At 39.5% G+C, this 17,848-nt stretch overlaps 1 protein-coding gene across 3 annotated transcripts in view; it reads right to left on the bottom strand.

The window, feature by feature from the left end:
* cdin1 (CDAN1 interacting nuclease 1) overlaps positions 1 to 2,544 on the bottom strand; it is an 82,587-nt gene extending 80,043 nt beyond the window's left edge. For 2 of the 3 annotated variants that reach the window (XM_058091414.2, XM_058091417.2), the window contains exons 1-2: positions 2,365 to 2,524; positions 2,059 to 2,177 (exon numbers count right to left, since the gene is read on the bottom strand). In XM_058091414.2, coding sequence (XP_057947397.2) covers positions 2,059 to 2,159 — 101 coding nt within the window. In that variant the 5' untranslated portion in view covers positions 2,160 to 2,177; positions 2,365 to 2,524. Of the gene's footprint in view, positions 1 to 2,058; positions 2,178 to 2,364 lie in introns of all 3 variants that reach the window. The other variant, XM_078796077.1, reaches the window with a different exon arrangement.
* Between the last annotated feature and the right edge of the window lie 15,304 nt (positions 2,545 to 17,848).

Genomic DNA, 17,848 nt, shown 5'->3' with positions numbered 1-17,848 from the left:
TGCCAGTCCAATCACTAACCCTCCAGAGTCCAGCTCAGCTGATTGGACAAGCAGAATAATTTCGCAGGCTGTGAAAACACTGCTGCCGCGCCTGCCTGTCAGGCCCAGTGAGGAGACTCGGGGATTGTAAAGAGCACCGGCCTCACCAAGATTGGTTATGCTGAACGCAATAATAACAATAGCCGGCAAGACTAAACAGAAGAGCCAGCACCTCAGGGAGGGAGGCTGAGATTGTGCAGAATTATTGGAAGGAAAATGCTCCCCGTGTTTTGCTTTAATTATTACACTTACCAGTACCACTTTCTTTTTTTTTTTTAGGGGAAAATGGCATCAAAGTACATTTGGTCAAGAGAACCAAAAACATGCAGGGGGTTCAAAATACATGTGACGTACCAAACCGAAGCTTGCAGGATGCTGATTTTATTTTATGAATTACCGTAGTAATATTTTCCATGAATAAAATCAGTACAAAAAATCTTACTGGGTTTATGAGAACAAAGTAAAGAAATATATGTTAAAATATTGTCTGATTATTACAAGAATAAAGTTAGAATATTTGGGCAATTAAAAAAAAACAAAAATCAAAATATTACGAGAATAATGTCCGAATTGTACAATAATAAAATCGGTACATATGAGGAAAATCATGTCAGTTAACAAGAAAACTATAAAAACTAACTATAAAAAAACTATAATAATAAAACTATAAAAAACTATAAAAAAATAAGTCAGAATAGTGGACTGCACGGCGTGCTAGTGGTTAGCACACAGGCCTCACAGCTAGGAGACCCGAGTTCAATTCCACCCTCTGTCTTCTCCGGGTACTCCGGTTTCCTCCCACATTCCAAAAACATGCTAGGTTAATTGGTGACTCCAAATTGTCCATAGGTATGAATGTGAGTGTGAATGGTTGTTTGTCTATATGTGCCCTGTGATTGGCTGGCCACCAGTCCAGGGTGTACCCCGCCTCTCACCAGAAGACAGCTGGGATAGGCTCCAGCACCCCTGCAACTCTCGTGAGGATAAATGAATGAAAGTCAGAATAGTACAAGAAATAAATATGATTATTTAGAGAATAAAGTCATTAATTACAAGAAGTTCAATTATTACAAGAATAAAAATGTTATGTAAAAGTCACATTACGGGAAAGTGCTTTACTGCCATAATAATTTTTCCAATAGCCATACAGTTAATATTAGAATATTGCAATATTATGACAAATAAACTGATAAGTTTACGTAAATTAAGTAAAAATTTCATAGCAATACTTCATTGCTATGAATACTTCACGTCATTTTACATTAATAAATCTGGAAAATTTCCAGAATAAATGTCACAAAATTAAAGGAATTAAGTCACAATATTATGAGAATAAAGTCAGTATCGTATTATATGAATTATTATGATGTTATTTTGGCAACATTATGGCTTTGTGCACATCATTTCTCAATTTTTATTCTTTACAGTATGGCCCCAATGCTCTGTAGTAGAATGCTGACAGTGACAACCCAGCCTCAGTTTAGATTCCCTGCATCCCCTTTGGGGACTTGCTATACTTTCCTCTCGATTGGTGATTAGGGAACAATGGAGGTGGGAAGCTCTGAATACATGCGACTTTGTAAGTGACCTCCATGGGATCAGCGGCAGTGTCCTGGTAGCCTTTGGGGGATTACACGTGTTCCGTTCAATAAAGTAAGGGCCCTCAGTGTCAAGGAGAAAGGCAAACACAACCATTAACCTCTCTCTTCGATTTCTGGATGCGCAAGCGCTGCATGGCAAAATACACTGGCTCATTTTGGAGAGGATGATTACTGAAAGGAGGAATTAATGGCCACAAAACCAAGCATCATACTTACTGTATTTAACAATGATGATGGCGACGCAATTCTATTCCATAAACATATATTGATAGTGAAGAGCTGCATTGTATAACACCAAAAGGAATTCATAGCTAAAAAAGCAATAACAGTATAATACAATGCAATTCGCATTAACAAGCAATGCATACTGTATAGATGTCCTGTCACAATAAAAGACGATAAAGCTCTGGTGTCTTACTTTGAAAATCTTTCCTTGAGCATCTTCATACACTGGCGTGTTGGTCTCAGTTGCTCTGTCCATCTCACTATCTCTTTGTATTCAGCTCGGGAGAGTCTCATCTTCTTTTACTGCATATACTGTATACAAAAAGGAAGTTATGGTGCCTGCCAAAACAGCTGACTGTCGTCGTTATGTTGAGTACTGCAATGTGGCAAACGCGACACATTATATTAAAATTGTGCAGTAAAACACCGAGTTCAAATAATCGATTGCTCTCTAATGCATGTTTAAGACAATTGCATACGATTACAGAACATTAAATACCTTGTTAAGGTGGTTGTTTACCATTGAGTCGGCGTTATTCCATGCAGCTCCTTGTTCTTCCGCTTCCCGCTAGGAAGTTGAAGTGATGACCCGTTCGTGACGTGCTCCTTGATTGGTCGAATCCGCAGTGAATTGAGTATACGGGCGTATGATTGGCTCTTATTGACATAAGGGGGCAGAACCCGGCAACGAGGCTCACAGTCACGCCTCATAAAATGTAAGCGATACATCCAGTCGAAATGATAACATTAGTTAATGTGGACTGCAATGTAACACAGGTCAGCTACCATAAGACCAAAGATAAAAAAGATTAAAAAGACAGTAAACGCCTCCGTCAGCTGCTAGTCGACTAAAAGCGAGGAGGTGGAGACGGGGGCGTAAAGGCACACCACGCCACTCTGAAGCTGCCCATCGTGTGTGTGTGTGTGTGTGTGTGTTTGTTTAAATGTTTAAACTAAAATAATCGCTACAAATGTGGGTTAGTCCATTGTCTCTTGTTTGTTTTGTCTCTTCAATGGTGAACAATGTCACATTTGAAGTGCATTACAATGTTTTGTATTAGTATCACCATCCAAGGTATTGTGAATGAAATGTATGGTGTATTTAAATCATAATTCATAATTATGCTGTGTCCTTTCACCTTGCAGTGGTCTCTTTTTTAAACCATGATCTCCATCAACTCTACCTTCACATGGGAAAAAAGGAAGGTAAGTACATCGATGCTCTTGATGTTAATATGTAAATGCGGTGATGTGCTTTCAAGCAGTCCTGTTAAAGAAAAAGCCTTTACATGGATAAAACAAACACAGTAAAACTTTTGACTAATGCAGCTATAGTGTCCCCTAACACTTATAAGTTAAGATGTAATTTGACAAATGTCCCCCAATGGATCAGTATGTTATAATGGCATCATTTAAATTTTAATGACAATTAGTCTCTTAGCACTCCTAAACTCTTGCCGCTGCAGCTCACTAGCACCTTTACATACAGGCTGTGCAAGCAGGTTTGTTTTCATATATCACTGTTCTGTATAAAAAGGCAACGGCGTGGAATTGGGGGACATCCTGGGAATCAGCTGACGTCTTCATGGAGTATTGGTAAAATCCGATGCAAGTGCCGTTTTATTAATGTTCAACTTCACCCCATATGCTGTTCCCCGGGTGCAAAGAATGCACCATCATTATTTCGCATTTTTTATTGAATACGGACAGAAGCCATAAGGCACGTACAACTACTAGTAAAACAGCGTGGACGTTCGCACGCAAGCAGTAGCGAGGAAGTTTCTATATTTAACCCACCCGCAATGTTGAAATGGTATGTTTGGAAACAATACAGATTCTCAAAGAACGACGGAAAGCTCGACAAAACGTCCGTCATTTGAAAAGAATGCAATTTTTCCCTTTGCTTATTCGCATCATGTTGAATTGCCTCATATCGCAAATTGCACCATATCATATCGGATTGCAGTGATTTCAATTAAATGATTATCGCGTCGTATCATATCGCATCGTGAAGAAAATTCCATGTATCGTTAGAGTATCGTATTGCTGGCAGTGTATCGAATCGTCCTCAGTGCAGTACAGATTCACATGTGTTTATTTTGCAGAGATAATGAACATCATGTAGGTTTTTTTCCCACTTGCATGAACCCACACATTTTCCCATAACTGAAATGTTGATGACGGAGTCCAAATGTGCATTTGACAACTCCATCCCAGGTTCCTCTCATTGTGATTCAACAATGTATTGATGAGCAGAAAGCCTCAATCTGACCCGTGCAGTGTTGGAAATAAAGCCCATTGTTGTTGGCCAGTGTAGTATGATGACTTGAGATGAGCTGAGGTCTCGGGCTGCGTGTGTTCATCGGCACAGTCCGTGAGTCTGAAAGGGCTCGGTGACAAAAGGAAGCTATGTAGTAGGATTGGTATATAGCCCTGATAAGATCAGGGCCTCTGAGGAAGTCTGGTCTGATTGCTACAAAGGGGCCGAGGTCAGGGGCAGGAGGAGCGCCTCAGCTATAGGTATCAGAGGATCAAGGGGGTGGGGGGGGTGGCTTTTCTGGGGATCCGTGTGTGTAATAGGTATAAAAGGATCAGTGTAATGTGATGGCATAAAAAGATAAAAATCACAGACGGGGTTGGGGAGTCAGTGAACTATGATGGCTCTCAAAGGGGTAGCATTTTGTTGGGAAGGTGTCACTTCAGTTTTTCATTCTGAAGTTAATAAAGGGTTTCAAACGGAGATAACATGGCCGACGTGTAGTAATGAGGTGTTGTGTATGTATGTATATATACATATATGTAATATATATGTGTATGTATGTATAGATACATATATATGTAATATATATGTGTATGTATGCTCCATGTATATATATATACCTATGTATAGTATATAAATAGATATTGTAAGTGTATTGTATTGCAAGTGTATATGTGAGATACATTAATATAACATAAGTATGCATCTCTGAAATAAATTAAGAAGACACCATGCACTGTGAAGGTAATATAGTATAGTAATAGTAATATAGTAATGTGACATTACTGATGCCTAGTGACCAAAAAGGTACATGTCTTGTCTTGAAGTATTTTTTGACTAATAATAGGCCGTGCCAGATATGACCACCTCCTAAAATGCAATGCACAGGACGCGTATGCTTTCCACCGCAAATGGTGTGTCTACAGGGAGAGATCCTGTATGGTTTCTTCGGGCTTGGTCCGATCTGTAAGCCCCTCCCCCGGGCCTGGCTTCAGGATGAGGCCCCGGTATCCCACATCCGGGCGAGGTGTGGTATCTCCTCTATGGGTCTTCTGAATCACTCTAGGTGTGACCCGTCACCTAGGGTCATGCCTTTGCATGTTACCCTCAGACAACATAGCTCTTAGGATCACTCCACCAGGATATGGTAGTATTTCACGGCCTATTCACTAATAATATCATATGGTCATATGGCTTGTGGGACTCCTGACCAGTACCGTCAGGCCTAGTGGCACGTGGCTTTGGCAGCGGTCGAGGCAAAAACTCGGGTGTGGGAGGAGTTTGGTGTGGCCATTGAGCACAACTTTTGGTTGACCTCAAAGAGGTTCTGGTAATCCATCCGGCGCCTGAGAAAGGGGAAGCAGTGCCTAGTCCGCACTGTAAACAGTGTGACCTGCTGACCTCGACTGAGGATGTAGTCAGACGGTGTAAGGAATACTTTGAAGTCCTTCTCAATCCCGCTGACATACATACCTTCCATAGAGCAAGCAGAGGTAATGTACGTGGACAGTTCCATCACAGTGGCTGAGGTATTGGGGTTGTCAAATTGGTCGTCAGTGGCAAAGTTTCGCAATGAATTCCTCAAAGCTCTGTAACAGTACCTTTTGGATTGGCAGCCCGGAGTGTGGTCCCCCTTTTTAAGAAGGATTTTTTAGAGGATGTGTTGCAGCTATAGGTGGAATCACGCTTTTCAGCCTCTTTGGGAAAGTCTATTCCAGGGTGCTGGAGAGAAGGGTATGGCTGTTGGCGGAACCTCGGATACAAGAGGTTCAATGCAGTTTTCATCCCCGCTGCTAATCCCAGAAGGTTCAGTGTAGAGCTGGTTCTTGGATGAGACTCAACACCTCCAAATCAGAGGCCATGGTTCTTAGTCGGAAATGGGTGGAATGCTCTGTAAGCCGGACCTAGATAAGCGCAGGAGAATGGAATGGAATAATAGGCCATAGTCGTCAGTAGCCATCATTTATTAATTCATTAATTTTTGAAAAAACGCGAAAGAGTGATCTATGTTAGGTCAAACCGCAATGCACCAACAGACATCATATATATATATATACGTTGGCTGCACTGCTTGTAGTACGTGTATATTGTTATAATATTATAATGTATTTTTTTGTCCAACAAGAATTCAGTTTCTACGTCAGCATGTCCTCTGATTGTTTGATGTCTGTAACACTCATTACCAGTCAGCGCAGCATTTAATTGATGGCCTGTATCCATGCAAACAAGATGGGCTAACACAGATTCCAGAAAACCACATCATACTTTTGACTTTACTACAGAACCCGGCTCATCGGGATGCTGGTCGGAAAGCGGAAATTGCTTCCAACACAACAGGACATTACTGAATACCATTGCACACAGACAGGGTTCTGTCTCTGTTATTGCTCTCCTTTGCCTTCCATTCTGTGTCTGGGCCCTTTATGCAGAACAGTGACAGGACGAAAATGTGGCTGTGTGAAATGGACTGGAGTTTGGAGGCTGCATTGCAAACAGCACAGCGGTGCACACAGTGCTGTTAACCAGCTGTGAAGCTTGCTCACAGTGGGAGGTGAATTTACAAAGGATGTCTCCCTGTGATATCTGAGAGGGGCTACACTGATCCCTTTTCCACTGCCATTGTAGTGCTAAGCAAGGTGCCGCTAATGGTGCTTATATAGCTGCACAATATTTACATTTTCCCCTCGCGGAAGTGTCTGTGCCGAAGAATAAACGCTCCAGAAATTGACAGCATCTCCCGCCGAATATAATGATTGATGATTTGCTTGCCGGTGTAATTTCCTCTACTCATCACACACATCTGAAGGATATTGTAAGATCTTCCACGCCTTGCCCATTAGTCTCTCCTTTCCACATCCAGTGGCGTTGCTTACCGTGCATAGAGCGGATTTGGTTTCACTCCATTGTCAGCATTACTGTCATAATGTTTAATTTTTTTTTCACCCCCAGAGATGACTTCACTGCACCGCACCACAAAATTGCTCTCGAATCTTCAGGGAGTCTGGAATCTCAGCTCTAAAAAAAAAAAAATCACAGTTTAAACACGAGGGAAGTCAGAGTCAGGAAATGCCTGTAGTATTAGCATGGTATCGGATTCGCGCATCCGAACAGCATGACTGCCTCCAAAAATCCCACATCCATATTTTAACATCACAGCAAGACAAGACACGTGTTTCACTCGAGCTTTCCACCGAGCATCCTCCATTTATTTTATTATCCTTTTAATGAATCTAATTAGCAGACAAGTAATTAAATGCAATTGTGCCCAATGCTCCTGAGGCACGTGCAAAAAAAAAAAACGTCGGCACGAGCGAATTCACCGGATTAATAAGGGATTGATAATATTTTGGGGGATTGTATTTCACCCTTAAATGGCAGCGTGCGGAAACAAAGGCTTCAGCCCCAGCTCATTAATCATAGTCAACGGGGCTGGCCGGGCCCGATTTGCATGACCGAGGCGGCTGCACATGCTGCCGTTTGGCCCGTGTCTCTGGATCTGCCTCCATTCGGCCCGGACTGTTAGCACTGTGTCAATCAAGATAACACAATAACGCTGCCACAAAAGGAGAGCTGAGAACGGATTTCTGTCCCTCAGGCAGAAGCTCACGCCCCTCACTGTTCTGTATTGTGCTCATAGCAATTTTGTTTTATTACAGTATTACTACTCTATTATTACATTGTTAAATTGAATACCTGAATACTTTGAATATACACTGTTAAATGTGCATCATGCTATCTACAAATGGTTCACTTTTCACAATCCGGTGTGTTCAAAAAGGAGGACAGAGAAGCTGAGTTTATATGAAATATAATAAATTATGTTAGTAATTATGTGATTTTTTTTGGGTGATTTTTCCACAAATATCAATTTTAACAACAAAAATTATTGTTATATTTACCATGCCACAGTTTTCGACTATATAATGTGCATCATACGGTATAGAATCATATGTCATAATATGAGTACCCTTTGTCAAATTCAGCATGTCTGAAAAGGAGTAGGAAGAAGCTGAATTACTGTTGTAAATGTATTGTTTTAAATATAATAAATGTAATGCACGTGTATGAAAGGTAATATATAATATTACTAATTTATTTCTGGAAATTTGGAATCACTGGGATAATTTTTTTTTTTGCCCTTCCACAAAAATCCATTTTACCCCAAAACATAATTGAGTTGCAGTGCTGTGCAGCAGCTAATCTCACCGCTGGCTCTCCAATCTTGAATTGTAATTATCTCATCATGAACTTTAAGAAAGAGGCAATGCTTTAATGGCTTTTTAACTCCATAAGAGGTGACTGAGTGTGCCATAGATAGTTAATGTGTGTGCCACACACGCGCACACACACACACACTGTGGTCTAGACTACCTAGCTACTCACGCTGTGCCCCCCCTCTTTCTCCATCACCACTTCCACCACTCACTTCCATCCCCCCGCCCAATATCCTGGAGGCATTTTTCTCATTATCAAATATTGTTTGATGTCTTTGTTTCTCCATGATTAACCATGGTCACCAAACACCGGTCCAGAATGTTTAAGAATTGAATTTCGGGCCTCGGAAGTGTACCTGCAGACGGGGAGGACGCACAGATGCAGCGTATTTTATGACGCTGGAAAACACAATAAATCCTTGGAGGAGAATCATTAGTGGAATACTAGTGGTTTTTATGACCATTGTTATTCAACGCTGTATTGAGATGCAGTAAATTATTCCCTTTATGGATTCAGGCTTGCATTCACTAAAATTATTCCTTATCCTGCTTGACTTTTAACCAGAAATGCAAATGCTGTGTGTATACATGGTTAATATTTAATTGCAACAGTAACAATTTACAAAATGAACACTCCATCTCTCCCCTATTATGTGTGCGTGTTTTACTGCAGTGACCACATCTGTCAGAACATCATAAAGACACACATATTGACTTCATGCAAGATGTATGACAAAATCAACACAAATAGGACACCAACACCCACGCTTTTATAATATCAGTGTGTCAAAACTAGTGGGAATGCTTAACTCGTCTGAATAGCAGGCTAATGATATTACCCCCGGATTTTGGAGGGAAAGAAAGATGCTGGTGTTTGGTTTTATTTAAACAAACTGCAAAAGAACGAGCAGCCAGACAAGAAGAGAGAGCTCCGTGAATGAAAGGTTATTGTCATTCCACGTGTTTGTATTGTCAATATGTGGAGATGGCTGTCAGGAAAGTGGGGAGATAAAGGTCAATAACTCAGGCAAATGTGTTTGTATTTGTGCACTCCTGCTGATAGCAAAGCAAACGTCAGAGTGCCCCGTGTGCGTGTGACACCCCTCTTCCCCTGCAACAATAACACAAATAGCACAGGTCTACATGCGCCACGACACTCATTATTGTGGTGGCTGCTGGAAAATGAGAGCCCTCCGCACATGGCTGTGACAGCCGGGGCCCGTGTCACTCAAAAGTCACTCCATAATGAAACACTCCACAGATCACAATAGACGATGATAAAGTGTAAACACAAAGGGATTACGCTGCCGGATCACTTTTTAGTTTTGCCCAATTTCTTTTCCCAGAATAATATGATCATTACTAAGTGGATCACAGTAGGCACTGAAGCAAATGTTGGAAGATTGATTGCTGTAAGTTCGGTCAAATTGCATTTGCAAATCTGTATACTTTATTTTGGGTGTAAAACACAATTATTTTATATATATAAATTCATAGAACAAAATATGTTATCTCCAATTGTGGTTGCTTTTCTACCATACCCTAAAAATGTTCTTTGGGGCTTTTGGAAAACAGATTTTAATCCTTCCTTGTCATCTGCAATTTACTTACATTCTATTTTCGTGGGACCAGGGAAAAAAACTAGTCTCCAATTTTGGATGAAACCATTTTGGAGACAAAAAAAACAATTTTTAAATAGATTTATTCAAATAATAGTATGTGAAATATGGTGAAAAAATACAAAATATTCTACAAATTTGGGAAAATGTATCCACAATTTTTCAGGAATACATTTTTAGCTTTTTATATCATCAACAATTTATTGTATTCAATTGTTGACAGGAGGTCAGAGATTTTTTTTTTTAATCTTTCTTCAAAAAAAAACCTAACCAAAATAATTCCCTATTTAATATCTAAAAAAAATTATATTAATATATTATATTAATATTATATTAATTATATTATAATATTTTTTTATAAAAATATTATATTTTGGAGACAAAAAAAACAATTTTTAAATAGATTTATTCAAATAATAGTATGTGAAATATGGTGAAAAAATACAAAATATTCTACAAATTTGGGAAAATGTATCCACAATTTTTCAGGAATACACTTTTAGCTTTTTATATCATCAACAATTTATTGTATTCAATTGTTGACAGGAGGTCAGAGATTTTTTTTTAATCTTTCTTCAAAAAAAAACCTAACCAAAATAATTCCCTATTTAATATCTAAAAAAAAAATTATATTCCACTATTTTGCCGTAGATCAAATTTGATCCTTCCCTGGGATTTGACCTTGTGATTTGATTTGAAAAAATCTGAAAATGATTTTGCATAATCACTACAAAATTGGAGCTGGGTGCTTTTTATTGGACTCTGACTATATGTAAAATAATGGTTTAAAAAAACACCTTTGCCACACTAAGTTAAGCTTTAATCTTAAAAAGCTTAATTTATTTTTCATGGTTCCCTATTTGTGTTTTATTCCTGAGCCATTTAGTGCAACTCTCCATGGCCTTGAGCGTAATAAATGTGCAATTAACAGACTTAACTAATTCATGAGGAAACATTGTGGAACTAACGAAGGGCATAACTACTGTACAAACGCCGCTGTCATTGGCGAATACTGTTATTGTTCTGCTTTTAATTGCTGGAGGAAGAAGAGGCGGCCGGTGCCTTGTTTTGAATGTACATATTGGGTTACCATGGCAACGGGGAACCACTTTGCTCCATTCCGAAGAATTTAACTTACTGGTTTAACCAGTTAACAAACAAATGGTTCTCCTTTTTAGCACACAAAAGGGACGACTGCACCCATAAGTAGTGATGCTTAAGAAGCAGGCTGAGCTGTGCTTAAAGGAACACAGCGTATTTGTATGCTCAAAGACGATGATAGAAATTATTTTTAACTGCTGTCAGTGTAGAATCACCTGAAAACACACCCTAATTAAAGCAGTAAATCATCACAATCGGAGCTTCCACCTACAATTTATGCTTCTCATTTACCCGAGAAGTACATTTTCTCGCACAATGTGCAAATGTTGTCTTTTTGTGAGACTAAATGTACTTTTAGTGTACATATAAAGTCCATAGGGGAGAGGAAAGCGGAGAACCTTCATCCCCATCATTTTGTTTGTTGGCTGGCGTACATTACATGTGATTATGTAAATCTGGAGTTGTTCCTATACATTATGTGGCATCATCAAGATCCTCTCCAAAGCAGTGAAGGAGCTATTTCGGAATTCTTTTATTATCTGCAACAAAGCGAGTCTTTTGTTCATGCTTTGCAGCACACACGCGTATGTAAAGACACAATCACTGCTGCTTCCTTCCGTGACTTACTACTGGCCCCTAGTGGTGCTTGACAGCACTATTCCACCCCAAGCCCCGCATTTTCTTCAACTTCACCTGCCGTTGACACCCCCCCCCCCCTTGCAACTACCTCCTCCCTTTGCCTTATCATGCTCAAACATTTAAAGGCTTGATTTGTTGTATTGTATGACACAGAGCTCCCATTATGCATGGCCTGTGTCCACAGTGGCTTTGCCTCAATGGTGGCCTCAAACAGAGTCAACAAAAACAGGAACCCTGATGTTTTGTGGCTATTGTGAGTCCAAAAGGGCCCGTGTCAATAAGGTATTGTTTGGCCGGAGTGCTGCACCGAAACTGCTGTGAGAATGTTATCAGCGCCTGTGGAAACGGAGGGTGTGCATAATGGTGCTAAAATGCAAGTATGATTGTTTGGACAAACCCAACACAAGTGTGTAAATACCCTTGACACTTTGTCACACTTTTTTTAGTTTAACTCATAATAAGGGATTGATTAAAATGGTTTATTTTGTTTCAAATATGCTTAACAATTCAACATGACCGAAAATGAGTAGGAAGAAGCAGAGTCGCAGCTAACTTGGTGTCATGCAGACATGTATAAAATGCACAGCAAACAGTGTAAAATATATAACATTTGATTCTATCTATTATATTACTATTGAGGCATGGGGGTGGCGCCTAAAAAAACTCAGCGCTAAATAACATTGTTAAACTTACACACAATTTTATGTACTTTATTTGTCACATGTACAATGTAGGGTAAAAAGTTCCTCTTAATTGTAAAATTACACTTTAAAAACTAAATCATAATTCAGCTCATTTTTTCATTTTTTCGGTCTTGAATGTTAAAGAATATTGCCAGCAGGACCCACGTGTTTCCTTTAGCTATAAAACACATTTTTTAAAGTGTCCACTGGATTTTGAATTGTCCAGAAGATTTTCCATAAAGCTAAAAAACACGTTGCTTGAAGTACACACACACACACACACACACACACAAACCTCATTTTGGATCTTGAATTTTTCTAGAATATCATTATAGTAGCACGCTTGCAAAGGACCTCCTGTTTTCATGTCTTGTTTCTCTGTAGTTCAGAAGACATTAGAAAAAGTATACACTCACCTCTCAGAGTTTTCTAGAACATTTTCTCATAGCTAAATAACCCAATATTAAAAGTACACTATCCTCATGTTTTGGCGATCTTGAACTTTATTGAGTAAAAACACTTAAAATTTCTGAAACATTTGCAACACAGGAAGACATTGTACAAATACAAACCTTATTTCTACTGAAGCTTTCCCCATTGCTAAATAACCCACTGTTAAAAATTACACTATCCTAATTTCTCCGTTTCTGACTTTTTCTTGAAATTTCTTGAACACTTTCAAAGGACATCCTTTTCTTTATGTAGAAAGACATTAGACCTTAAAAATGCACATTCCTCATTGAATTGTTTTAAAGTATTTTTTGCATTTTTTTTTTTAGAAAAAAGCAACATTTTAATTTAACAGCAAACATACCTAATTTCACAATCTCAAATTTTCGAGATATATACATTTTGGGGGGTGTTTTTATAGTGTTTGCAAAGTATCTCCCATATCCTCATAGCTACAAAACATTCCACTCCTCATTTCTAAAGCTTTAATTTTCGATAACATTTTTTGAACATTTCCTTGTGGATAAAAACATTGTTTAAAGTACTCACAGCTCATTTCGCAATGTTGAATTTTCCAGAATATTTAGGAGCCACACCTGAACTTCTTGAGCATTGGCAAGGGAGTTCATATTTCCTTGCAGTGAACAAACATTGTTAAAAACATACCAACCTTGTTACAGAATGTTAATTTTCTAGAATTGTCTGGTTTTTTTTTAGCAAGATGTGAATTTTTTCAAACATTTGCAATGGACTTCTGGTTCCCCCAACATTGCTAATAGTATGCATTTTTATCCGTCCAGCTTCTCTCATCTCCTGATCACAGTTATCCCAAGCCCTAATTGGTGCGATAACCTGGAACCACGCTAATAAACAGCAGGCTAAAAGGGTCACCCTCCAGTGGCAGTGCACGGACACACACCGTCAAGTCAGTCATGTCAGAGGAGCAATTAGACAGCTTATAGAGGATGGCACCTCCGCTTCCAGTGTCCCGCCACCATTGGGACGGCTTCTGGTGGAAAAGAGGGCTATCACTCAAAGGGAGCAAAGCCAAACCACACACATTCATTAGTCTCTTTGGGTGGAGATCAATTATCCATTAAGAAGGTAACCACTGGATTGTTTCTGTCATATTTATTACATCAAGTTTTGATTATTATGGTTTGAGTGATTTAGTATGTACTGTCATTAATGTGAACAATTAGAATTAGATTAGAAAGGATACAAATCCATTGTTTGACTTTACATCTGAGATTAGTGATCTACAGTATTTAGCTTTATTTTGCCCTGCATTAGGAATTATGTTATCGTGGGGATTTTAGGAGAATGTCTTACAGAAAGATAAAAATTTTAAAATTATTATTATTAATAATTTTTGGGCTACTTCTCTGGCATTATTCCATTATCAAAGAACCGGACATTTTGTGAAACGTGTTTAAAGCAGTGTCAGGTTTTGTGTGTTGCAACTTTTTAGCAAATACAGAATGAGTGTTTCACAGATTAGCGTCTTCTTACCACATGAGCAATGTTTGCAGGCCTTTGGATGACAAATTTGACCTCGGAACTTGTGAACGATTGTGAGCAGCTGATAACATTGAAGAGCTTGAAGATAGGTCGTGTAAATATGCACCATTAAAAACACTTTGTCTTTAAACAATCAGCACTTTTAAGTTTTATTGTAATACTTGAGATCTGTCCCGTTTTATGTTATCATACAAGGCTTGGTCTTGGTGTGGCTAGGTCTCTCCCAAACCGGTTCTTGGTATTGTGTCTACCGGCCTGGTTCTTGGTCTTGACTTGGTCTCTACATACTTGATTCTTGGTCTTGACTTAGTCTCAAATTGCCTTAGTCTTGCTTGGTATCAACCCCCCAGTTCTTGTTCATGACACAGCAACTTTAGTCTTGACTTTTTCCTCATCAACTTTAATCTCAGTCATGGCTCAGTCTGAAATTGCCTTACTCTTAGTCTTGATTTAGTCTAGACCTGGGCGATACATGCCTGAGCCCTGGACTTGATCCCTGCTTTTGGCTACAACGCAGCAGTCATCCTTCCAAATGGTCTAAGGCAGGGGTCTCAAACACGCGGCCCGCAGGCCAAATGTGGCCCACAAGACACTAGTTTGATATGGATGCTGTATGGTATCATGTACCCAGAATTTTTTTTTACGTTTGATTAATGTTCATGTTAACTGTTAAAAGTTATCCTCCCTATCCGTGTGGAAGTGGTAAGTTTTTGGCTATTTAAGTTTAAAGGAAATAACTTGAAGTAACTTTTGTTTTATCAGAGCTTTTATTGTAGAAAATCGGAACCAAAGCACTGAAAAAATTTGTATATTTTTCTGTTTTTAATAAATGCATTTTTTTTGTTTTTTGGAAAACCTGATGCGGCCCAGCCTTGCCCAGACCCTAGCTCCAGTGGCCCCCAGGTAAATTGAGTTTGAGACCCCTGCTCTAAGGGTTAAAACAATACGAGTGTTATGTGTTGTCACACTGTTTCTCCACACCGTAGGTTAGAAAAATTACAGTTGGAAACAGAAAAAAGCACTTGGGTAGGTTACTGTTTTCAGAGTCATAATTAAGGATAAACATTGCGGAGAGATGACGGTGCGCAGACCTTGGACTTTTAGCCTTCGTCTTTGCGCCTTGTCAGGTGCTCGGGCATGATGCAATGACAGCCTGTTGAGGCGGGTGGTGAGAAAATAAATCCCTATTCACAACATAGCTTTGCTTGTAAAAACACTTTGGGGTCAAATTCACAGAGGCCTCAAACTTATTCCTGCGCCAACCGGTGGATTGGCGTCATTTTTGTTTCTCCTGGTTTTGTTCCCCTAAGGTTGAAACTGCACTTGCAGAGTGCGTCTCTCTCAAGAATGTGTCTAATTTAGTGGCTAAGAGGCAGATTTATACCTGTGCTAGTTATGGAGAAGGTTACTCCCCAGAGAGTCCAATGACTGTTTACATGCGGATCCACAATGCCTTAGCAGATGATGAAGCACCTGCCAGAGATCCCCAAAGTCTGCTGCATCCCGTTTTGTCTGTCCGCTCACATCCCTTCCTCTCTGCCTTTTCACCTCTTCACAGTTGTGTAGCTAACAGCCTTTTTTCTCCCAAGAGCAAACCCATTTACCCACTCGGTTTGCCACCGAGGATAAGCCAGTTTCAATCTGCATATTTCTCTCCTTCTTCTTTTTCCCTCCCTCCATCCTCCACCACACACACACACACACACACACACACACACACACACATATCTGCCATCAGGACAGAGAACTGTGGTCAGGTTTTTGTTTATGGCCAGGAAAGGCAATATCGAGATTGTTTCAGAGCGGTGTCATCACTCGAGATGTATCGCTGTCAAGAGTGTGTTTTATACGTCTGGGCGTTTGGCCGCAGCCATTTTGGGAAGCAGAAAATATCATATCGTATGACCTCCTCTGGTATAAAAGTAAACTATCAGCCGTAAATCCCATACACAACTACAGAGGGGTGTGTTAAAGGGAAAGGAAGTGAGTGGTCCCTCTATAAAGATCACAAGAGGAAAAAAAAAAAATCGGCTCTTCCTGTTCCTGCATATGTTCTTAATGGACTGCTTCCACCAATTTGACAGACGATGGGAAGAAATCAATCAATCAATGAATACATTTAAATTGAATGTTCTGAACCGACTTCCGTGAATGTACGTAGATCAACTTCCCATAGTCATGTTGTCCTTTCAATAGCTAATGTCCTGAAACGGAATCTTCAACCGCGCCTAGTAGTGCACTCAATTTTACCCCATTTCTCAACACACTAAAATATTATTGATTTACTCAACACACTATGGATAACTAGCAATAGTTTTAACCTGTATGAGAAGGTGAAAGTTTGCATTAAAGCAAAGACAAACTGTTGACTGATTTTTGTTAATTTCATTTAATAAAAAAAAATGTAGATAGCTTCACCTCTCTCTATTATTACTATAATTTCATTCAGAATAGGCTTCGGAAGTATAAGACTCTTGTATTAAATTTTTGTCAGAAATATTTGACAACATGGATATTCACTAATATTTTTGTCACCGTATTGTAAATGTATGCATGTCATATTTCTTCAACATCAAGACTAGATCATAACTGCATGCTGTAATGTTTAGGGAAGCATGCTCCACCTGTAATTAAATGTCAGTTTATAAACACACAAATGTTAACAACACCCAGAGCCTTCCTTGACTGAGGTGGTGGCGGTGGCGGTGGCGATGGCTCATCCGTCAATGTCCCTAATGAGGTTCAGTGTAGACAGCGGAGGTTTCCTGGGTTGTCCACTCTTATTTTTCATGCCTGCTACAACAGTAACACAATACACAAACGACAGCGCGTTACATGTGGATCTATGACAGAAGTAGCCTATTCAAATAATACACATATTGTCCTCTCAGGACAGGACGTACTACAGTAAATAGATCATCTGTAGATGCTGGCAGTATGAATGAGAGGTACCATTCACTTTTCTGCTTCCATTTACGATCTGGTTTGTGTGTGTGTGTGTGTGTGTGTGGGTGTGTGTGAGGACCATAAGGTGTCTCGTTCAAGGATGCAATTAGGGGGATTGAACTGCGCTCTGGCGGTCGGTTGACAGGCCACTTTACATCCTGTCCCGCAGCAACCTCGTCATAGGAAGATAGCGAGGCTTTCAGCCAAGACACCGCGTATTTGTCTTACTACGCTGAATTTGGCCTCAGTGCGCCATGACCAGGGTTATTATCAGAGCTCTACTACATTTTCCATTTGGACCTCGACCAGTTGCATTTCTAAACTTGATGTTTTTTTTTTTAACTTTTAATGGTGACTTTAAAACTTGATTTTGAATATAACATGATTTGAGCAAATGTGTTTCAGGGAGGTGAGGTTAAAAAAGGTAGAATTATGCTCTCAGCTACTATAACAGTCGCTCTTTTTCAAACCTTGAGGGATTATTTATCTTTGTCAAACCACATCTCTATTGATTTTAGATGTTTCTATTGACCCAAGACGTTTGAAGGAG

The sequence above is a fragment of the Doryrhamphus excisus genome, linkage group LG14, assembly GCF_037039965.1.
Source record: "Doryrhamphus excisus strain RoL-2023G ecotype Guam linkage group LG14, RoL_Dexc_Guam_v1.1, whole genome shotgun sequence".
Lineage (NCBI taxonomy): Eukaryota > Metazoa > Chordata > Actinopteri > Syngnathiformes > Syngnathidae > Doryrhamphus > Doryrhamphus excisus.
Note: the sequence above shows the minus strand (reverse complement) of the source record. Positions and strands in the feature narration are given on the sequence as shown.